The 24,439-nt window shown below is 37.8% G+C and overlaps 1 protein-coding gene across 1 annotated transcript in view; it reads left to right on the forward strand.

Moving 5' to 3' along the window:
* LGSN (lengsin, lens protein with glutamine synthetase domain) overlaps nt 1-22,276 on the forward strand; it is a 63,189-nt gene extending 40,913 nt beyond the window's left edge. Inside the window, exons 4-6 of the mRNA XM_055574426.1 lie at nt 7,866-8,063; nt 18,862-19,028; nt 20,884-22,276. Coding sequence (XP_055430401.1) covers nt 7,866-8,063; nt 18,862-19,028; nt 20,884-22,083 — 1,565 coding nt within the window. The 3' untranslated portion in view covers nt 22,084-22,276. The remainder of the gene's footprint in view (nt 1-7,865; nt 8,064-18,861; nt 19,029-20,883) is intronic.
* Nucleotides 22,277-24,439: the final 2,163 nt, after the last annotated feature.

Below are 24,439 nucleotides of genomic sequence, written 5' to 3' on the forward strand. Positions count from 1 at the left end.
TTAGTTATAATGATTTAAAATTCGTGGTCCAGACCCACAATTACATTTGTACCAACCTACTAATATACCAGTAATACCTTCCAGAGACACTTGGAGTTCACAGACAAAACTTTGTGTACACCAGGACCCAGGGACAGGAGCAGTAACCACAAGAGACTGAACCAGGCCTGCCTGTGAGTGTTTGAAGTTCTCCTTCAGAGGCATGGGACAGCAGTGGCCTGCTGTGGGTCCACAGGCACTGGCTTCAGGAGTCCTGGGAGGAGTGGTGTGTGGCATAAGTCCTCTTGGAGGAGGTTGCCACTAGCCCCACCATAGAGCCACCAGGTGGGCAACCCACAAATTGCAGAAAAATACCAAAGAAGTTCTCATGCTGTTGCAAAAGTTCTAGGCCCCACCACAGACTTCCTAACCTGGGAATCCAGCAAAGGACTAAGAATACCAAGGGAATCTGATGTGAAGGTCAGCAGGATTTGATTACAGAACTTCCACAGGACTGAAGAAACAGAAACTATTGGAGGGTACAAACAAAACCTTGTGTGCACCAGGACCTAAGAGAAAAGAGCAATGAACCTACAAGAGACTGAGCCAGACTTGCCTGTGAGTGTTTGGGAGTCTCCAGTGGAGGTGTGGGTTGACAGTGGCCTGCTTCAGGGTCAGGTACACTGGCAGCAGTATTCCTGGGAAGCATAGTGTGCTGGCATAAGTCTTTTGGTCAGGTCAAGCTACAGGAAGAGGACAACCCCACCAGTAAGCAGAAAATTGGATGAATGATTCACTGAGCATGGCCTACCAGAACAAGACCCTCTGCCTACCAGAACAAGACCCAGTTTTTCCCACAGCCAGTCCTTCTCATCAAGAAGCTTCCAAAAGCCTCTTATCCTCATCCATGAGAGGGCAGAGAGAATGAAAACCACAGTCAGAGAAAACTAACCAAAATGATCATATGCATCACAGAGTTGTGTAACTCAATGAAACTATGAGCTATGCCAGGTAGGGCCACCCAAGACGAATGGGTAAAAATGAAGAGTTCTGACAAAATGTGGTGCCCTGGAGAAGGGAATGGCAAACCTCTTCAGCATTCTTGCTTTGAGAATCCCATGAATACTATGAAAAGGCAAAAAGATATGACACAAAAGATATGAAAGATGTCAGTAGGTGTCCAATATGCTACTGGAGAAGAGCAGGGAAATAGCTCCATAAGGAATAGAGGCTAAGCCAAAGCAGGCATCCACAATTCCCAGTTGTGAATATATCTGATGGTGAAAGTAAAGTCTGATTCTGTAAAAAGCAATGTTGCAAAAAACCTGGAATGTTAGGTCCACGAATCAAGGAAAATTGTAAGTAGTCAAACAGAGGATAGCAAGAGTGAATCAAAATTTTAGAAATCAGTGAACTAAAATGGATGGGAATTGGTGTATTTAATTCAGATGACCAATACATCTACTACTGTGGTCAAGAATCACTTAGAAGAAATGGAAAAGCCCTCACAGTCAACAAAAGATCCAAAATGCAGTACTTGGGTGCAATCTCAAAAATGACAGAATGATCTCAGTTCATTTCCAAGGCAGACCATTCATTATAACAGTAATCCAAGTCTATGCTTCAACCAATGATGCTGAAATGGAATGGTTCTTGAAGACCTACAAGACCTTCTAGAACAAACACCAAAAAAAGATGTCCTTTACATCATAGGGGATTGAAATGCAAATGTAGGAAGTCAAGAGATACCTGGAGTAATAGGCAAGTTTGGCCTTGGAGTACAAAATGAAGCAGATCAAAGGCTAACAGAGTTTTGTCAAGAAAATGCAGTGGTCATGGCAAACACTTTCTTCAAAAAACACAAGGGATGACTTTACACATGGACATCACCAGATGGTCAATACTGAAATCAGATTGATTATATTCTTTGCAGCCAAAGATGGAGAAGCTCTACACAGTCAGCAAAATAAGATTGGGAGCTAACTGTAGCTCAGGTCATGAACTCCTTATTGCCAAATTCAGACTTAAATTGAAACAGTAGGGAAACCACCTATTTAGGTCATTCAGATATGACCTAAATCAAATCCCTTATGATTATACAGTTGAAGTGACAAATGGATTCAAGGGATTAGATCAGGTAAACAGAGTGCCAGAAGAACTATGGGTGGAGGCTTGTAACATTGTATAGGAGATGGTGATCAAAACCATTCCCAAGAAAAAGAAATGACACAAGAGAAAATTGTTGTCTGAGGAGGCCTTACAAATAGCTGAGAAAAGGAAAGAAACAAAATGCAAAAGAAAAAAGAAAAAGATATACCCATTTGAATGCAAAATTCCAAAGAATAACAAGAAGAGATTTAAAAGCCTTCTTAACTGACCATTGCAAAGAAATAAAGGAAAAACAGTAGAATGGAAAGACTAGAGATTGTTCGAGAAAATCTAGAGCTACCAATGGAACATTTCATGCAAAGATGGGCACAATAAAGGATAGAAATGATATGGACCTAATGGAAGTAGAAGATATTAAAAAGAAGTGGCAAGAATACACAGAACTATACAAAAAAGTTCGCAATGACCCAGATAACCACGATGGTGTGATCACTCATCTAGAGCCAGACATCCTGGAGTGCAAAGTCAAGTGGGTCTTAGGAAGCATCACTATGAACAAAGCTAGTGGAGTCGGAGTTGATGAAATAGCTGAGCTATTTCAAATCCTAATGATGATGCTGTGAAAGTGCTGCACTCAATATGCCTGCAAATTTGGAAAACTCAGCAGTGGAAACCAGACTGGAAGAGATCAGTTTTCATTCCAATCCCAAAGAAGGGCAATGCCAAAGAATATTCAAACCACTGCGCCATTACACTCATTTCACATGCTAGCAAGGTAAAGCTCAAAATCGTTCAAGTTAGGCTTCAACAGTACGTGAATTGAGAACTTCTATATATACAAGATGGATTTAGAAAAGGCAGAGGAACCAGAGATCAAATTGCCAACATACTTCAGATAACAGAAAAATCAAGAGAATTTCAGAGAAACATCTACTTCTGCTTCAGTGGCTACATCAAAGCCTTTGACTGTGTGGGTCACAACAAGCTGTGGAAAATTTTTTTTAAAATTAAAATACCAGACCTCCTTACCTGTCTCCTGGGAAGCTTGTATTCAGGTCAGGAAGCAACAATTAGAACAAGATATGGAATCATGGACTGGTTCAAAATTGGGAAAGGAGTCCATCAAGGTTGTATATTGTCAGTCTGCTTATTTAACATATGCAGAGTACATCACGCAATATAATGGACTGGATAAATCTCATACTGGAATCAAGATTGCTGGAAGAAATACCAATAACTTCAGATATGCAGATGACACCACCCTTATGGCAGATAGTGAAGAAGAAGTGAAGAGCCTCTTGACAACGGTGAAAGAGGAAAATGAAAAAGCTGGCCTAAAACTCAATATTCAAAAAGCTCAGATCATAGCATCTAGTCCCATCACTGCATGGCAAATAGATGGGGTAAAAGTGAAAAAGTGACAGACTTTATATTCTTGGGCTCCAACATCACTACGGATGGTGACTGAAGCCATGAAATTAAAAGACTTTTGCTCTTTGGAAGAAAAGCTATGACAAACCTAGACACTGTTAAAAAGCACAGACATCACTCTGGTAGCAAAGGTCAAGTATGGATGTGATATTTGGACCATAAAGAAGGCTGAGCACCAAAGTATTTAAGCTTTCAAATTGTGTTGCTGGAGAAGATTCTTGAGAGTCCTCTGGGAAGCAAGGAGATTAAACCAGTCAATCCTAAAGGAAATAAACCCTGAATACTCACTAGAAGGACTGATGCTGAAACTGAAGCTCCAATAATTTGGCCACTTGATGCAAAGATCTGACTCATTGAAAAAGACCATGATGCTGGGAAAGATTTAGGGCAGGAGGAGAAGGGGGTGACAGAGGATAAGATGACTGGATGGCATCATTGAACATGAATTTGAGGAAACTCCACCAGAAAGTGAAGGACAGATAATCCTGGAGTGCTACAGTCCATGGAATTACAAAGAGTTGCGACTGAGTAACTGAACAACAGTAACAAATATTCCACTGTATTTATCCCACTCCAGTATTCTTGCCTGCAAACACTCATGAACAGAAGAGCCTTGATACAGTCCATGGTGTCCCAAAAGAGTCAGATATGACTTAGTGACTAAACAACAAAGCAAAGCTTTGGGGGTTTCCCTTGTGGCTCAGTGGTAAAGAATCCACCTGCCAGTGCAGGAGACATGGGCTTGATCTCTGGGTTGGGAAAATCCCATGGGGAAAGAAGTAGGAACCCATTCATTCCAGTATTCTTGCCTGGGAAATCCCAGGGAGAGATGACCCTGGCAGGCTACAGTCCAGGGGGTCAAAAAAGAGTTGGACATAACTTTGCAACTAAGAAACAAACAACAACATATACCACACTTTCTTAAGCTGCTGCTGCTAAGTCGCTTCAGTCGTGTTTGACTCTGTGCAACCCCATAGACGGCAGCCCACCAGGGTCCCCCGTCACTGGGATTCTCCAGGCAAGAATACTGGGGTGGGTTGCCATTTCCTTCTCCAATGCATGAAAGTGAGAAGTGAAAGTGAAGTTGCTCAGTCGTGTCCGACTTTTCGCGACCCCATGGACTGCAGCCTACCAGGCTTCTCCATCCATGGGATTTTCCAGGCAAGAGTACTGGAGTTGGGTGCCATTGCCTTCTCCGTTTCTTAAGCTAGTCATACATTAATGGGCATTTGTGTTGTTTCCATGACTCAGTTCAGTCACTCAGGTGTGTCCAACTCTTTGAAACTCCATGGACTGCGGCACACCAGTCCTCCCTGTCCATCACCAACTCCCGGAGTTCACTCAAACTCACGTCCATCAAGTCGGTGATGCCATCCAGCCATCTCATCCCCTGTCGTCCCCTTCTCCCCCAACCGCCTTCAATCTTTCCCAGCATCAGGGTCTTTTCAAATGAGTCACTTCTTCACATCGGGTGGCCAAAGTATTGAAGTTTCAGCTTCAGTATCAGTCCTTCCAATGAATATTCAGGATTGATTTCCTCTAGGATAGACTTGTTGGATCTCCTTGCAATCCAAGGGACTCTCAAGAGTCTTCTCCAACACCACAGTTCAAAAGTATAAAGCTGAGTTCTTTGGCACTCAGCTTTCTTTATAGTCCAACTCTCACATACATACATGACTACTGGAAAAACCATAGCTTTGACTAGATGGACTTTTGTTTGCAAAGCAATGTCTGCTTTTTAATATGCTGTCTAGGTTGGTCATAAATTTTATTCCAAGGAACAAGTGTCTTTTAATTTCATGACTGTAGTCACCATCTGCAGTGATTTTGGAGCCCCCCAAAATAAAGTCTGTCACTGTTTCCACATGTATTTGCTATGAAGTGATAGGACTAGATGCCACAATCTTACTTTTCTGAATGCTGAGTTTTAAACCAACATTTTCACTCTCCTCTTTCACTTTTGTCAAGAGGCTCTTTAGTTCTTCACTTTCTGCCATAAGGGTGATGTCATCTGCATATCTGAGGTTATTGATATTTCTCCCAGCAATCTTGACTCTAGCTTGTGCTTCATCCAGCCTAGTATTTCTAATGAGGTACTCTGCATATAAAATAAGCAGGTGACAATACACAGCCTTGATGTACTCCATTCCCAATCTGGAACCAGTCTGTTGTTCCATGTCCAGTTCTAACTGCTGCTTCCTGACCTGCATACAGATTTCTCAAGAGGCAGGTAAGGTGGTCTGGTATTCCCATCTCTTATAATTTTCCAGAGTTTGTTTTGGTCCAAACAGTCAAAGGATTTGGCATAGTCAACAGAGCAGAAATAGATGTTTCCTGGAACTCTCTTGCTGTTTCATTGATCCAACGGATGTTGGCAATTTGATCTCTGGTTTCTCTGCCTTTTCTAAATCCAGCTTGAACATCTGGCAGTTCACAGTTCACATACTGTTGAAGCCTGACTTGAAGAATTTTGAGCATTACTTTGCTAGCATGTAAGATGAGTGCAATTGTGCGGTAGGTTGAGCATTCTTTGGCATTGCCTTTCTTTGGGATTGGAATGAAAACTGACCTTTTCCAGTCCTGTGGCCACTGATGAGTTTTCCAAATTTGCTGGAATATTGAGTGCAGCACTTTCATAGCATCATCTTTCAGGATTTGGAATAGTACAACTGGAATTCCATCACCTCCATTAGCTTTGTTCATAGTGATGCTTCCTAAGGCCCACTTGACTTCACATTCCAGGATGTCTGCCTCTAGGGCAGTGATCACACCATTGTGATTATCTGGGTCATGAAGATCTTTTTTGTATAGTTCTTCTGTGTATCCTTGCCACCTCTTCTTAATATCTTCTGCTTCTGTTAGGTCCATACCATTTCTGTCCTTTATTGTGCCCATCTTTGCATGAAATGTTCCCTTGGTATCTCTCATTTTCTTGAAGAGATCTCTAGACTTTCCCATTCTATTGTTGTTCTCTATTTCTTTGCATTGATCACTGAGGAAGGTTTTCTTATCTCTCCTTGCTATTCTTTGGAACTCTGCATTCAGATGGGTATATCTTTCCTTTTCTCCTTTGCCTTAGCTTCTCTTCTATTCACAGCTATTTGTAAGCTTTCCTTAGACAACCATTTTGCCTTTTTGCATTTCTTTTCCTTGTCTAGACTATTGTAAATCGTTCTGTTATGAACACTGTGGTACATGTATCCTTTCAAATTAAAGCTTTCATATTTCTCCATATGTGGCCAGGAGTGTGATTGTTGGACCATATGGTAGCTCTGTTTTTAATTTTTTAAGGAGCTTCCATATAGTTTTCCAATAGTGGCTGCACCCTTTTCCCCACCCATTATTTTCCCAACAACAGTATAAGAGATTCCACACTCTATCGAATATTTATTTGTAGACATTTTGGTGATAGATATTCTGACTGCTGTGATATGATACCTCACTGTTTTTGATTTGCCATAATTGGTGATTATAATCATAATTGGTGATGTTGAGCATCTTTTCATTTGCCTGTTGGCCATGTGGATGTCTCTGTGGAGACATGTCTACTTCATTTTGCGCAAATGGCCATACTACCCAAAGTAATCTGCAGATTTAATCATAACTTTATCAAATTATCCAGGAAATTTTTCACAGAGCCAGAACAAATAACTCTAAAATTTATATGGAACCACAAAAGACCCAGTATTGCCAAAGTCCTGAGGAAAATGTACAAGCTGGAGGTCTAATCCTTTCAGATTCCAGACAATATTGCAGAGCTACAGTAATCAAAATATCATGGTATTGGCACAAAAACAGGCAAACATATCAATGGAACAGAATACAGAGCCTAGAAAGAAACCCACATACCTAAGGTCAATTAATCTTTGTCAAAGGAGGCAAGCCTATACAATGGAAGGGGGAAAAAAAGTCTCTTCAGCAATTGGTGTTGGGAAAGCTGAACAGCTGGATATAAATCAATGAAATTAGAACACTCCCTCACACCATACACAAAAACAAACTCAAAATGGTTTAAAGACCTAAAAATAACATGACACAATAAAACACCTAGAAGACATAAATTGTGACAATATTTTCTTACATCAATCAATATTTTCTTTAGAGCAAGGCAAAAGAAATAAAAACAAAAATAAACAAATGGTATCTAATTAAATTTAAAAGCTTTTGCACAGCAAAGGAAACCATCAACAAAACACAAAAGACAATCTATGGAATGGGAGAAAATATTTACAATGACATGACCAACACGAGATTAATATCCAAAATATTTATACAACTCAATATCAAGAAAACAACCTAATCAAAAATGGGCAGAAGGTCTTAACACTTTTTTTTTGTTTCTACAGAAAAGAATAGAAACCTCAGAGTGTGCCACAAACTGGGGGATACCAACAAACCAGTCATGGCGCCTGGCTCTCCTGAATCTCATTTGACACCAGATGACAAGGACTCCAAAGATCAGACAGTAGCAATAAAACCATTGCCCCTTCCAACATTAATCAGTGATCCTGGTGATGAATTTCACCCAAACTCCAGTGATACTGGTAAGGACTATGGAACAAACTGTTTTATGGGTGTAGCCACTAATCTCAAAATTGTATCTGAGTTAATGATAATGTGATGTTGGATGTTAGCTTGGGAGTCAGAATACTTGTAATTTATACACCTATCACTTTATAAAAATGCTTTAGTTTTCTTTGCCCAGTAGGCTGCTCACCTGAAAAATGAAGAGTTGCAATGGATGATCTCTCAAGTCTTCTAAAAGTGAAAATCTGTTATTCTTTTTTTTTTTTTTCTTTTTTAGATTCTATTCCCATGCAGGTCATTGTAGAGTATTGAGTAGAGTTTCCTGTGATACACAGTAGGTTCATTAGCTATCTTTTATATATAGCAGAGAAGGCAATGGCACCCCACTCCAGTACCCTTGCCTGGAAAATCCCATTGGCGAAGGAGCCTGGTAGGCTGCAGTCCATGGGGTCGTGAAAAGTCGGACACGACTGAACAACTTCCCTTTCACTTCTCACTTTCATGCATTGGAGAAGGAAATGGCAACCCACTCCAGTATTCTTGCCTGGAGAATCCCAGGGACGGGGGAGCTTGGTGGGCTTCCAGAGTCGGACACGACTGAAGTGACTTGGCAGCAGCAGCAGCAGCACTGCATATATGTCAATCCCAATCTCCCAAGTTACCCATCCCCCATTCCCTGCTTAATATCCCTGTTTGTTTTCTATATCTGTGACTCAATTTATGCTTTGTTAATAGGATCATTTTTACCATTTTTTTAATTCCTCATATAAGCAATATAATATGATATTTGTTTTTGTCTGACTTACTTCACTCAGTATGGCAATTGTTAGATTCATCCATGTTGCTACAAATGGCATTATTGCATTCTTTTTTATAGTTGAATAATTATCATTGTATATATGTGCCACCTCTTTATCAATTCCTCCATGAATAGACATTTAGTATTGCAAGTAGTGCTGCAATGAACCTTGGGGGTGCATGTATGTTTTTTTCTGGATATATGGTGTGAAGTGATAACTTATTTCAGTTTTGATTTGCATTTGTCTAATAATTACTGATATTGACCATCTTTTCATGTGCCTCTTGGCCATCTATATGTCTTCTTTGAAGAAATGTCTATTTAGATCTACTTATTATGTGATTAGGTTGTTTGTTTGTTTTTATATTGAGCTGCATGTGTTTTTTGTATATTTTGGAGATTTGTCCCTTGTTGGTTGCTTCATTTGCAAATATCTTCTCCCATTCAATGAGTTGTCTTTTCTTTTTGCTTATGGTTTTCTTTAGCGTGCAACAGTTTTTACGTTTAATTAAGTCTCATTTGTTTATTTTTGTTTTTATTTTCATTACTCTTGGAGGTGGATCAAAAAAGATATTGCTATGTCAGAGAGTGTTTTGCCTATGCTTTTCTCTAAGAGTTTTTTTCAATGTAGTTCTGAAAACCCTAGCCACAGCAATCAGAGAGGAAAAAGAAGGAAAAAGAATGCAAATTGGAAAAGAAGTAAAAATGTCAGTTTTTGCTGATGATATAATACTATACTAAGAAAATCCTAAAGATGAAACTATTAAAATTCATGAGTGAATTCAGTAAAATTGAAAGATACGAAATTAATACACAGAAATCTCTCTCATTTCTACACATTAACAATGAAAAATCAGAGAGAGAATTAAGGAAACAATACAATTTACCATCACATCAAAGGGAATAAAATACCTTTGAATAAACTTACCTACAGAGACAAAATACCTGTATTCTGAAAACTATAATATACTTATGACAGAAATTGAAGATGACACAACAGATAGAAAGATATAACATGTCCTTGGATTGGAAGAATCAATATTGTCAAAATGACTACTGAAGCCAATCTTCAGATCCAAAGCTGCTGCTGTACTAAGTTGCTTCAGTCATGTCCGGCTCTGTGCAACCCCATAGACGGCAGCCCACCAGGCTCCCCCGTCCCTGGGATTCTCCAGGCAAGAACACTGGAGTGGGTTGCCATTTCCTTCTTCAATGTGTGAAAGTGAAAAGTGAAAGTGAAGTCGCTCAGTCGTGTCCAACTCTTAGCGACCCCATGGACTGCAGCCTACCAGGCTCCTCTGCCCAGGGGATTTTCCAGGCAAGAGGACTGGAGTGGGGTGCCATTGCCTTCTCCTCAGATCCAAAGCAACCCCTATCAAATTACCAATAGCATTTTCACAGAATTCGAATGAAAATTTTCACAATTTGTATGGCGACATAAAAGACTCCAAATGGCCAAGGACAATCTTGAGAAAGAAAAAGAGATTCTTCCAAACTCTGTTCCCTGACTTCAGACTATAGTGTTGTATTTGTTTAGTCACTATGTCTTGTCTGACTTGTTTGAAACCCTATGGACTGTAGCCAGCCAGGATCCTGTATCCATGGGATTTCCCAGGCAAGAATACTGGAGTGAGTTGCCGTTTCCTTCTCCATGGGATCTTCTCAACCCAAGGATCGGATCCATGTCTTCTACATTAGCAGGCAGATTCTTTACCACTGAGCCACCAGGGAAGCCCTCAGACATAGTACAAAGCTACAAATAAAAACAGTATGTTACTGTCACAAAAACATAGAAATATAGATCAATGGAATTGGATAAAAAGCCCAGAGATAAACCCACATACCTATGGTCATTTAATCTGTGAAAAAGGAGGCAAGAATATACAATGGAGAAAAGATAGACTCTTCAGTAAGGGGTGCTGATAAAGTTGGACAGCTACATGTAAAAGAATGAAATTAGAACCCCACACACAAAAATAAATGCAAAATTGATGAAAGACCTAAAATTAAGGTCAGATACTAGAAATTCTGCTATTCTAAATTTGTGGGTTATCAACAATAACATAGCTATTTTGGCCTATGAGTTTATTGGTCAAAAAATTGGGATCCTTGAGATAGATACTAATTTAAAATAATTTAAAAGCTGTTTATTCCACATGGGAATTCATGATGAAGAAACAAGGTTTGGAAAAGTAGAAATGTATCAGGGTGTGAGGTTAGAAGTACAGTATCTACCAGCTGTTCACGCTTCTGATACCAGTTTCAAGATGAGATGTTCCCTAATTTTTTTTTTTTTTTTTTTTTGGTAATTGGCTACAAGAATTCAGAACTCACTGAAAGCTATTATGCTCAAGATTATGGTTTTTTACAGTGAAAAAATATGCAGATTAAAGCCAATCAATGGAAAAGATTCATGATAAAGTGTCCAAGGAACTTCTAAGCATGTAGCTCCCATTTGTTCTCTCCTAATGAAGTTATGGACAGCACTGTTCTCTTGGCAATGACTTGCAACAAAATAATTGAAGTATTGCCAACCAGGGACACTGATCTGAGCCTTGGTGTGCCCAGTCTTTATTGGAGCTCCACAGTCAACTCCACAGTCAGCTCCACACAGCTGATCTCAGTCTCCAGGCCCACTGGGGTCAAGTTGATACCACGTGACTCAATAATAAATAACATTGCTGGACTTTCTACTTTGGCCACAGACCAAAGACATCCTGTCCTCATCAGACAGGACATACTAAGGGATTATGTATTACCCACCAGGGCTAAGTGTAAAGGCCAGAGCTCTTCTGGGGCAAGGTAAAATTCTCTATTACATATAAGGCCTAAGGATGACAAAGAGGCAAAGTGTGAACAGTATCAGGACTCCATATATATTAGTTTTCTGTTGTCTCTGAACACATTTATCATTTTAAAAGAACACAATTCATTATATCACAGTTATGTACACTAGAAGTTTGGGCTGGCACAGTTGATTTCTCTACTTCAAGTATGGCAAGGCCAAAGTCAAGGTGTTGTCCTTCTCAGATTTTAGCCAGAGACTCAAGAAGCAATACCCTTCCAAGACCATTTAGATTGTTGAGAGAACACTGTTCTTTGCAGTCACTGGACTGAGGTTCCTTGTTCCTTGTTGCCTGCCAACTGGTGTGGCTCTTAGCTCCTGGAAGCCTCTGGTTCTATATCTCTGAGCCAGTTGTGCCTCAGATCCTTCTCACACTTGGAATTCCTCTGAACTCTTTGTCTTCCACACATCTTTTCTGCCTACAGCTGACTAAATTTCTATCCTTTTAAGGGCTCACCTGAACAATCCAAGACAATATTCCTGTTTTAAAGTCCATAACCTTAATTACATCTGCAAAGTCCCATTTTCCCTGCAGTTTAACATATTCTATAAGTTCCGGGGTTTTGGGTATCAACACCTTGGGGAAAATTCATATAATCTCTCATCTCTACAATTTTCTGTGGCTTCATGAATTTCTCCATGAAGCAAAGAACATGAGCACCAACAGCCTCTAAGTATCAATGTCTATTATATTAATACAAATACCACAGAGGCCAGGCAGATAATGCCGATGAATGAGATGGGCTGGTGAGAAAGTAGTGAGTGCAGGCTATGAGGAAACTAGAGCAGAGGATGATAAACTATGGCCAGATGCAAGCTCAGCTTACTGACCAGTTTCAGTAAATAAACTTGTATTTTCTATGTCTCTTTTTAGTCTATAATGACAGAGATGACATGTCAACCAACACAGACTGCATGGTTTACAAAGCTGCAAATATTTACTATGTGCCCATTTACAGAAAACATTTGCCAACCCATGATTTAGAAGCTGCATACATACCCCATTTGAAGGCCACCCCAGAGTCCCAGCCAATGGTTGTGGTGGAGAAATGTTCACCCAGTGTTCCAAATCTTTCTCTTTCTTCAAGAGAAACTTGAGCTCAAGATCTTTATATGAAATTTTCTAATATGTATGTCAACTAATTTTTAAAAGTTTACAAAATCCTAGGAAGGCTAATGAGAAAACATCTGCTGGTCTCATTGGCTTTTCCAAAGTTTGTGGCTTTTGTTTTATGTAGTTTCAGCCATAAGAGAGAAATGGAATTTAGTCTCAATATCTGAGGAGAGAACTGTGTCATGAGCTCTCTTTGCACCAATCAACTATGACAAGGGGTGTAAATACAATTATTGATTGACTCAATTTGGTTAATTCAGAATCTTCTGCTTTGGCCCAGAGATAGATTTTTTTATAGGCCTTAAGCATGAGAAAGTTCACAACTCCAAACAAACCACCAATAAATAATTTCAAAATAAATATTAAAGTCAATCCTTAAAAATAAATGCAAGGAATTTCAACATGATATTTTCTTTTTTTTTTTAATTTTATTTTATTTTTAAACTTTACATAATTGTATTAGATTTGGGAGAATGGCATTGAAACATGTATAATATCATGTATGAAACAAGTTGCCAGTCCAGGTTCAATGCACGATACTGGATATTTTCTTCTCTGTAATAACTACTTTGAATTTATTAAAAACTATTTTTTCAAGAAGCAATTCCCCCCACTCTGACTTTTTATTGTTTTTGTCCTGGTTTTCATGCCAGGTTATCCTGCATTTCCTCTATAAAAGAACAATGATTTAATTTATTAATTCTCTGAGAAGAAGAGAAAGGAAAACACCACCCAAGAGCCACACTGTAAGAAAACAAATAACCCCTGAGCTGGCAAATTTCTGCCTGCTCTTCAGCTTATATCTGGGAAGGGCTGACCAAAACATTTAATTGTTACAAGCAAGTATGATTTATTTGAAGAAAAGAAAGTCAGACAATTCAGATTAGTTGATGCCTTGGAAATGAAATTTGATTGAATAAGGCTCTCATATTTGGTAAAAGAATTAAATTTATAAATTAAAAAATTGATACTTAGGATACATATCAAAACACGTGGTGCCAAATTTTACTTTTTAATTAGACAAAATCAAAGCACACAAGATGCATTAATTAATTAATTAAATCACATTAATTATTAAATTATGAAGGAAATAGCCAGTGAGTGCCTGTGATATATCTGTTCTGCTATAGGTACTGGAGATATAGCATTGAGTAAATAAATAAATAGGCAAGCTCTCCTGGAGCTGACATGAAAGTGGGGAAAGACAGTAAACATGTATTAAATAATATGGCAGGTGGTGAAGAAAATGGAAACTGGTCAGTATATTATTATAGGCTGAATTCTGTCTTCTCAAAATTGATATGTTGATGTCTTAATCTCTAGTACCTTAGAAGGTGACTATATTTAAAGACAGAGTGTTAAGAGACATAATTATTGATGAATAATGTTGAATAAGGTCTGTTTCCCAAGGTTCCAAGTTAGGAAAGGAGTACATCAGGCTGTATATTGTCACCCTGCTTGTTTAAATTATATCCAGAGTATATCATGTGAAATGTCATGTGAATGAAGCACAAGCTGGAATCAAGATTGCCAAGAAAAATAGCAATAACCTCAGACATGCAGATGACACCACTCTTATGGCAGAAAGCAAAGAGGGACTAAGGAGCCTCTTGATGAATGTGAAAGAGGAGAGTGAAAAAGCTGCCTTAAAACTCAGCATTCAAAAAACAAAGATCATGGCATCCAGTCCCATCACTTCATGGCAAATAGATGGGGAAACAATGGAAATAGCGACAGACTTTATTTTCTTAGTCTCCAAAATCATGGCAGATGCTGACTGAAGCCATGAAATTAAGACACTTGCTCCTTGGAAGAAAAGCTATGACTAACCGAGACAGCATATTAAAAAGCAGAGACATTATTTTGCAGACAAAGGTCCAACTAGTCAAAGCTATGGTATTTCCAACAATCATGTATGGATGTGAGAGTTGGACCATAAGAAGTTTGAGCACTGAAGAACTGATGCTTCTGAACTGTGGTGTTGGAGGACTCTTGAGAACCAGTCAAGCCTAAAGGAAATCAATCCTGAATATTCATTGGAAGGACTGATGCCAAAGCTGAAGCTCTAATGCTTTGGCCACCTGATGTGAAGAGCTGACTCATTATAAAAGACCCTTATGCTGGGCAAAATTTAAGGCAGGAGGAGAAGGGCAGATGACATAGGATTAGATGGTTGGATCGCATCACCAACTCAATGGACATGAGTTTGAGTAAGCTCTGGGAGATAGTAAGGGAAAGGGAAGCCTGGTGTGCTGCAATGCATAGGGTTGCAAAGAGTAGGACATGACTGAGTGACTGGACAACAATGACAAGATCTGTAGGATGGGCCCTAATCCAATATGTCTGGTGTGGTGTCTCAATAAGAAGGGAAGATTAGGAAACACACATGCAGAGGGAAAACCATGTGAAGAAGATGGCCATCTACAAGCCAAGGAGAGAGTACTTCAGAAGAAACCAACCAATGCTGCTGACACCTTGATCTTGGATTTCTACCCTTCAGAACTGGAAGAAAATATCTGTTTAAGCCTCCAGTCTGTGGTACTTGTTATGGCAGCTCTAGGTACACTCACTGCCCAGACATAGTGCAACTTGGTGATCTTAGAGTGAATCAGAGGTTTTACCTGTCCACATTCTGATCAAATCTCATAGAATTAATACTTCAGGTGATTTTTTTCAGCACTTACACCATGGTAAATTATCCCCCCTTTGCATTTGATGGCATGTCTATTGCCTATAGTTTTCTCACTCAATAATATAAAGCTCTGTTAGGGTGTCATTCTTTTTCTGGCTGCTTCCTAGATATATGTCCAGTATAAATAGTATGTGGTAACAACAGCAACAATAAAAAACTATATTGAGTGGATAAATCTTTCTCTTATTTTAAAATAAGAGAAAATAAAATTAATTATTGTAGTAATTTTATTTTTTTTTGAGTGGAAAACATTTATATAGATTTTTTAAAATGCAAAGCAATATAATATGTTGAGCATGTACATGTGTTGTAAAAAATTAAAACATACAGGAAAAGATACACACAAACTTCAGAACAGTAGTAGTCTTAGAAGACACAGATAAAGCAAAGAACTAGATTATCTGTGACTGTATTATTGGTTAACCAGTAAGATGACTTTATTTCTTCAATAAGAGTTTTATGTTGTTAATATATTTATAGTTTACATATAATTGCTTATTACATTTAAAATACTGATTATCTGAAATTTTCCATATTTTAAAGTGCCTATACATTTTATTTTCTTTAAGGGGAATTATTCATTTTGGGCACAACACCCAATAGTTCATAATAGGTTGGAAACACAGCAACTGCTAATTTAGCATAAAACAATGTAACTGCTAGAGCTTGTTTGTGTTAAATAGAGGTAGTTATGAAGCCTATGGAGCCTCAGAGAAGCGAAATTTATCAGTGACAAGACAGCATTCCTAATATATTTGCATAGATAGAACAAGTAACTTGTTTTCCACATGCTTCATATACTTAAAATCTACTTAAGCTGTGTTTTTCAACTGTCGGTCTTTTGGTTTAAAAGCCTAACTACATCTCAAAAAATGATATTCAAGCATCGTTTTAAAATTACAGCTGCTCAATGTCAGTGAAATGGCAGCCCACTCCAGTATTCTTGCCTAGAGAATCCTGTGGACAGAGGAGCCTGTTGGGCTGCCGTCTTTGGGGTCGCACAGTCAGACATGACTGAAGCGACTTAGCAGCAGCAGCAATGTCAGTGATATGATAGATTGATATATTCAGATTCAGACATGATCATGGTACCATTACCTGAGTTAGAGTAGTTGTGCCAAATTGATAGATTTAAGAAGCATTGATATGGTGCTTATTGTCTACCTGAAACTCTTAAGCAACTTGTTTAATCATCATAACTAGCTCATGAAGTAGGTAATATTGTGTCAGGGAGAAAGCTGAGGCACATAAGAAAGCCGAGATAAGAAAAGTCACCAAGGCAAAGGCAGGGTATGCAGGGAGGCAGATGAGCTTCAGTGTTTGTGCCAAATCATTACAGTCCGTTGCCTCACCTAAAGGTTCAGACAATATCTAGTATTTGTGATGCATGCTGTGGGTCTGAGCTTTCCCTATGCTTTACATACATTCAGTTGTTTTATGGTATTGAGCCACCACTGGGAATCAAAAGGTCTGGATTCCAGTTTCAATTTTGGTGAAGGACAAAGAGTGTGATTCAGGGAACCTGGCTGTACTTTTCTGGGATTCAAGCTAATGAATTGGTTAAATTAGATGATTTATCTCCAAAGTCTCTTCTAATTCTAAAGTTTTAGAATTTGTAGACTATCTTAAAAGTCATGAAATCAATATATATATTTTAGTTTTCAAGTTTTTTAAACTGAATACTCGGTCTATATTTTTCATCTTCTACACTCTCATTCTTGAAAAAACTTTTATTTAAATTTTATTTACTTATTTTAAGTGAAACAAAGATGAATATTTTTAATGATAAAAGGTAAAGAATCTGCCTGCAGTGTCAAAGACCTGGATTTGATCCCTGGGTTGGGAAGATACCTTGGAGAAGTGAAAGGCTACCCACTCCAGTATTCTAGTCTGGAGAATTCCATGGACTACACAGTCCATGGGTTTGAAAAGAGTCGGATATGACTGCATGACTTTCACTTCATTCACAGAGAAAATAGACATGATAAACCATTAGACATCTTAACAACAAAGAAACAAAGACACATAAAGGAAAAATCAGAAGAAATATAAGGGAAAATAAAAAAATATATAACCATAGTGAGACACATTAACATTTCTCTAAGAACATTTTGTTAAGTGCAGAAAAAATAAGAATAGGAGCCTCTTGAATGTTGTTATTAATAATTTAAATATAATAGATTTATATTTAGCTAATTTATGTTAAAATCCTACACAAATATATTTAAAATTTTGTATCTCATACCTTGTTATTAAATGTCCATAGGACATTTAGAAAAACTGGCAAAAGATAAACATTACTAAATTTCAAAAAGTAGAATTCTTTTTTGTGTGTGATTCAGTTATACATATACATGTTATTTTTGAACTTATTTTTCATTTTAGGTTATTGCAAGATATTGACTATAGTTCCCTGTGCTATACAGTAAGCCTTTGTTGCTTGTTGCATATCTATTTTTTTAAATTAGAAAAGTAGCATTCTATTCATACTAAGTCAAACAAAAAACACTTTTATATTCTCACTTATGCAAGTTTTGAATTTAACAAATAGATGTAGATATCTTAGATTCAGATGCTATTATAAAGATATAAAACCATTTTGCCAAAGCAAAGGAAATAAAAAAGCAAACCAACAGAAAAAAAAAATAATAATAATTTTACCTTTAATATAACAGGAACTTTTTATTTGGGGAATACCAGTACACATTATTGCTCCCCTAGGAGCTAAATGTATACTTTCAGCTCCCAAACAGCATTTATTTACCCAATAGAAATGCAAAGCTAATTATAATTAATACTGTTAATTTTAGTTCTGCCTTGAATAATTACAATTCACAGAGCTATCTTTTTTCCTCTTATTGCAATTATGAAATTATGATTTGTTTGATATGAGAAAATTATGACAGAAGACTTAGGAGTAAATATAAAAAGAAAGTTTGATGACTTAAAAAATATCATTAAGTTTTCAAAAATAGTGAAACTCAAAGAAGCTCAAAGTCTTTTCAGTGATACTTATCTATATACATCTTATATGGTGCCAAAGCAGTGAGGGAAATATATTTTAATTTCTGTAAGCAAAGATATTTTCAGTAAGTATTTCCATATAATGCTTCTGTTTATTTAAGCAAATACTCTTAGACTGAACCTCATCCCAAGTGATAATCTCTCAGGCTATTTAGAGACTATGTTCTCAGGAATATGGCAAAGGCAGGCTAAAAAAGGTAAGATCTCCAGCTCTAAGACAAAGACATGGAAACATGATGCTTCTGTTAATGATCATAATGACTAATTCCCTATTCTTTAGCCTCATTTTACTTCTCAGTTCGTCATGATCTAATGATTCAGATAATTTTTTTATTTTACAGATAACACCAGGGACAACACTCAAGTTCCTACTGCACCTCAACTTTCCTCTAGAATGAAGCACATTAAACAAGAGATGGCCAAAAATCACCTTCAATTTGTGCGATTTGAAGCAACAGACCTCCATGGTGTGTCCAGGTCTAAGAGTATCCCTGCACAATTTTTCCAAGTGAGTTTTGCAAGTAGTTATGACTGAAGGTCATTTCATTCAATTCATTTGCAAGTGAATGGTCCTTATTACTCTTTCTAATTTTATTGTACTCTAAACAGCAATTCAAACTGAAAACCTTGTTTGATATGAGAAAACTATGACAGAAGACTTAGAAGCAAATATAAAAAGAAGGTTTGATGACTTAATAAATATTATTAAGTTTTCAAAAATAGTGATGTTAAGAAATACTGCATTTTCAGATATTTGGGATGAGTTGTTTTTTTGTTTTTAGTTTACGTCATGTGTTTATTTTAATAAGTGATTACTGTGTTATTAAAACATTTCTTAGGAAGGGACATCAGTCAGTATTATACAAAAGTATCAAAATTAAGCATCCCCAAAAGTTATTATTTAAATACTACTTTCAATATTAAATTGTAACTTTCTAATTTGCTTAACACTGAGTAAAACTGGAATTTTTCAAAACATTTTTTAAAGAGTTCCAAATAAGTCAAACATGTATCTTAAAAAAATTATTTAGATCTGCCTACACACATACACATGAAATTTATATATACAGGTCCTTGAGTAGGTTGAAAAATTAAACAGTCATTGAATAGTGCTTGACTTATCAACTTTATTACTGGTAAAGGCAGATTCAGATCATACAAGTCAAATGGCATTTGAAAATGTGTAGAGATGGTGGAAAGTGAAGGAGGCAGTGACTCAATACCAAATACAGAAGAGTCACATCTTCTAGTACCAGCTGCTCCTCAGTAGCCATGCTCTTTGGGATTTAGAGGTAATATAAAAACCAAATTGGCTTGCAGAATTAACCTCACCATGTTCACTGACATCATGGGAACTGAACTTTATAGTCAGCTTTTTCTCTACCCATTAATGTAAATTTCAACACACGAAACTTTATTGATATTCCTACCACACAATTTCTAGAAAAATTTTTATCTGTCTATTCAACTTCATACTTCATTATTTCCCAGTTGTGTGGTACATAGAAAAGTTAAATAAGAACTAAATCCATTGAATCCAACAGATATTTGACCAGAAAATGCGTTAGCAATCATTTAGTCTAACACTTGTTTCACAGATATGGAGGCTGAGGCATGTATATAGTACCATGACCTGCCTAACTTCACACAAGCAATTAATGACAAAGTTAGGACTAGAAATAAATTTGGTGATACTCAAGTCATGCTGACTTGAAGGCTACAATATTCTGGAAACTATAACTTAGGTGCACATTCATGGGCAAGGTTTTTGGAACTCTGTGCCTATGAGGTAGTTTGCTCGTTAGTAAAGGTGAGCGAGGAGAGAAGCACCATAGTCAGCAACCCTGGATCCTCTGTCCCATGTGTCCTGTGTGTGATCACAGTCAGCTCTCTGAGAAGGACTGCAGATGGTCTACTGACTCTTTTTGGAGGATTACAATAGAATAAGTTGAAATAAAGCCTTATCTGCAGTATTAGCAACTATGCCATGTGATAAAAAGTGATTTTAAACAGTACTTTTGGTTATGATCATTTCAAATAATTCCTTTAGATTTTACCTTTTTCATTTACTATAAAGACATTTTCTTTATTGCTATAGCTTTTATTTATGAGTGCTGTTTGCATGAGCATATAAAGTTTCCAAAAGCTAAAGCTATTGACTTGTTTATAAATTACCTTTGAGAATATTATTTTAAACTATTTAAAATGTATCTGTAATAAGCTAGTTTCAACTAACAGATGAAGCTTTTTTTTTTTTTTTTTTCTCATTAGTAATGCTCTCCCACTCCCACTTCCCATCCCCCGACTTTTTTGTTTGGTTTCAAGTTTCAAAAGTTGATTGCTCTGTCCTTTAACTTATTTAGGAAAAAGTGATTCATGGTGTTTACATGCCCCGAGGTTATCTTGAATTGATACCAAATCCTAAGGACAATGAAGTGGATCACATTAGAGCAACGTGTTTTAATAGTGACATAGTCCTGATGCCAGAGCTATCAACCTTCAGAGTTCTGCCGTGGGCCAAGAGAACAGCCAGGGTGATCTGTGACACATTCACCGTGACCGGGGAGCCTCTTCTGACCTCCCCGAGGCACATCGCCAAAAGGCAGCTAAGCCAGCTGCAGGATGCTGGCTTCTCCCTGCTCTCTGCTTTCATCTATGATTTTTGCATTTTTGGTGTACCTGAAATTATCAATTCAAAAACCATATCTCTTCCTGCTTCAGCACTGCTAAATAATCACGACCAGCCGTTCATCCAGGAACTCGTGGATGGTTTGTATCACACTGGGGCCAATGTTGAGAGCTTTTCCTCCTCTACCAGGCCTGGCCAGATGGAAATCTGTTTTCTGCCTGAATTTGGCATCAGTTCAGCTGATAATGCATTTACCCTCAGAATGGCTGTCAAAGAAGTGGCAAGGAAGTATAATTATATCACCAGCTTTTTCATCGAGACTGGATTCTGTAACTCAGGAATTTTGTCTCATAGCCTCTGGGATGTCAATGAGAAGAAAAACATGTTCTGTAGCAATTCTGGAATTGAGCAGCTCACGATTCCTGGGAAAAAATGGTTGGCAGGCCTCTTAAAGCACTCTGCTGCCCTCAGCTGCTTGATGGCCCCTGCTGTTAGCTGCAGGAAGCGCTACTCTAAGGAGAGTAAAGACCTGAAGGAGAGTGTGCCGACAACGTGGGGGTACAATGATAACAGCTGTGCTTTTAATATTAAGTGTCATGGTGAGAAAGGCACTAGAATAGAAAATAAACTGGGCTCAGCCACAGCAAATCCTTACCTGGTGTTGGCCGCCACTGTTGCTGCAGGCTTGGATGGACTTTACAGCGATGATGGTGTTTTGTCTGGTCCAGAGAACAGCACAGACCTTCATCAGTCCAAACCTTCTGAGATCCCTTTAAAACTGGAACATGCCCTCATGGCACTAGAGGAAGATCAATGTCTGAGACAGGCTCTAGGAGAAACTTTTATTCGGTATTTTGTTGCCATGAAGAAATATGAGTTGGAAAATGAAGAAACAGATGCTGAGAGAAATAAATTCTTAGAATATTTTATTTAGAGTGGAACCCTTAACTATTTCTGTAGCAGTGTGAGTTTTTTTAAGTTGCTGATTTGCCAGAAAGAAAAGATGGAGTTTTCTAATAACAATAAGACTACAAATGCTTTCTCTCTTTTTTGTTCCATGAAATATTTGAAGATGACATGAGGCCACTGGGAGGATTCTAATAGAAACAAACAATAAAGTTGTGGTGCAACAGTGATGTGCAAACCCAACAAGTCTTGTCACTCGGTGATCATTGCCTCAGTGTATGTTGCTTGACCTAGACACAAATATTCAGGGGTTTTTTTTTTTTTTTTGGAGGGGGGGGCAGGAAACAAATATATTTACACAATAAAAAAGACTTAAGAGTTAGAAAACAAAATTTAAATGACTAAAAATACAATGAAGTAATTTTCAATTATACACATAGATTGTGACTGCCAGGGAAACAAAGATATTTGCTAATATAATCTCACTCATATTGAGGATCTATTTTTCAAACATCATTGTAATGTTTCCAAATGATTTAATTAAGGTTTTCAAAAATATGTGATGATGACAAATTAGCAGAAGTTTTCACATATGTCCCATATCTTTCTACCCTGCATCACCAGCTCCTGAAAGTCTAAGGATGTTCAAGGCTGTAATGTCCACAAGAAATGGATTTTGAGCTGGGAACAATGAGATCAAATATTTAAAAGCAGTAAAAATCTTTCTTTAAGCCATATCTTATATAGAAACCTAATGCATAGAATACAGATGAAATGGAGATGGACTGGGGTAGGTGGGCTCTGCCTGGTTTGTACCACTCTTTGGAAATTCCAAAGATACCTGTAGCACTTTGTAAAGTGCAAGAACAGCTGCCTTGATAACCAGGGCACTGTTTTCAGCTAAAATTGCCTTTAAATTACTGATTCTCCTGTATTATTAATATTAATATTAGTATAGTAATATTAAATTACTGATTCTACTGTCATAGGCTGGTATCTTCCCAGACAATATTAAATGTTCTAAACATTTGTTTGAATGAGATAATATTGTAACTATCACTAAAGTTTAGCTCCTTTCGGAAGGAAATTAAATATCAACGTACTAACAAACAAAACCCTATTCCACTGCTTAGAATCACATAGGAAATTTTATGTTCAATTAAAACTATGATCTCATTTTAGTCAGCAAACACACAGTCAGAGGGTTAGAATATGACTCATATCTTCCTAATTCAAATCCATGAAAATGAAAAGTGAAAAAGTGTGAAAGTGTTAGTCTCTCAGTTGTGTCTGATTCTTTGCCATCCAATGGACTGTAGTGAAACCAGGCTCCTCTGTCCATGGAATTCTCTAGGCAAGATTACCTTCCTTACCCAGGTGTCTAACCATGGTCTTCCATGTTTTGGGCAGATTCTTTACCATCTGTACCACCAGGGAAACCTCAACCCTTGAAAGTGTCAACTAAAAAATTAGTAGAGGGTTATTTTATTTGGTTCTAATGTTAAGGACTCCAAGCCCAGGAGGCAGTATCTCAGTAGCCCTGAGAAAACTGCTCCAAGGAGGCAGGAGAGGGAATCAGAATATATACAAATTTGCAACAAAGGGGGCAGGTAGTCTGAATATCAAAGATTATTGTTAAGTAAACAAGTAAGGAAAACCAGGTATCCAGTTAGGGAATTTAGGATTCTTCTATGTATGGGAAGATGCAAGTCTCTGGGCTCACTGAATTTACTCCTTTCATGTGTACTTCAGCCATCTAGGCCAAATACTGTCTCTTGATTATTTACACCCCCAATTCCTTGTTCTCCTTGTTCACTCTACAGGGCAGCAGGTGTGGCAGCTGACTGTTTCTTGCATCCCCTCAAGCTCCTCAGCAAAAATTGAGGAGGGTGGTAGCATCTGCTGGGTTGCAGGAATTATGTTCCCTTTTAAGGGCTCTCATTCACATTGGAAGCCCCAAATCACTGGTGACTGTGACATTTCTTGCCCACCAATATAGCAGGAAATATTTCATTTCACAATACTCAGTAACTTGAATAGGCAAGTCAGTTAGTCTTCTAATTGCTCTCCCTCTTTCCTGTGAGCAGGAAAAGTGTGTTTGGATACACAAAAATAAGATATTTTTAGAAGATTAAGAGGAAGAGAGAAAGCTAGTGTAGGGTAGGTGGAGAAGGAAAGGAAAATGCAAGGACGCTCCAGAGAATGAAACCCCACACATTCTGGGTGGGTGGGGGAGGAGCTTTCTGGTTGTCTCCCTGTCTTTAATTTCCTCTCTGTTCTCAGTAATGACATACAAAGGTGTCTGCTTGGAACACACTATAAAAAATTAAAATGACATTTCTGGAGTTTCCTTGTGACTATGTGCAGTCATGTTATTAGGATCA

This window comes from Bubalus kerabau, chromosome 3, assembly GCF_029407905.1.
Source record: "Bubalus kerabau isolate K-KA32 ecotype Philippines breed swamp buffalo chromosome 3, PCC_UOA_SB_1v2, whole genome shotgun sequence".
NCBI lineage: Eukaryota > Metazoa > Chordata > Mammalia > Artiodactyla > Bovidae > Bubalus > Bubalus kerabau.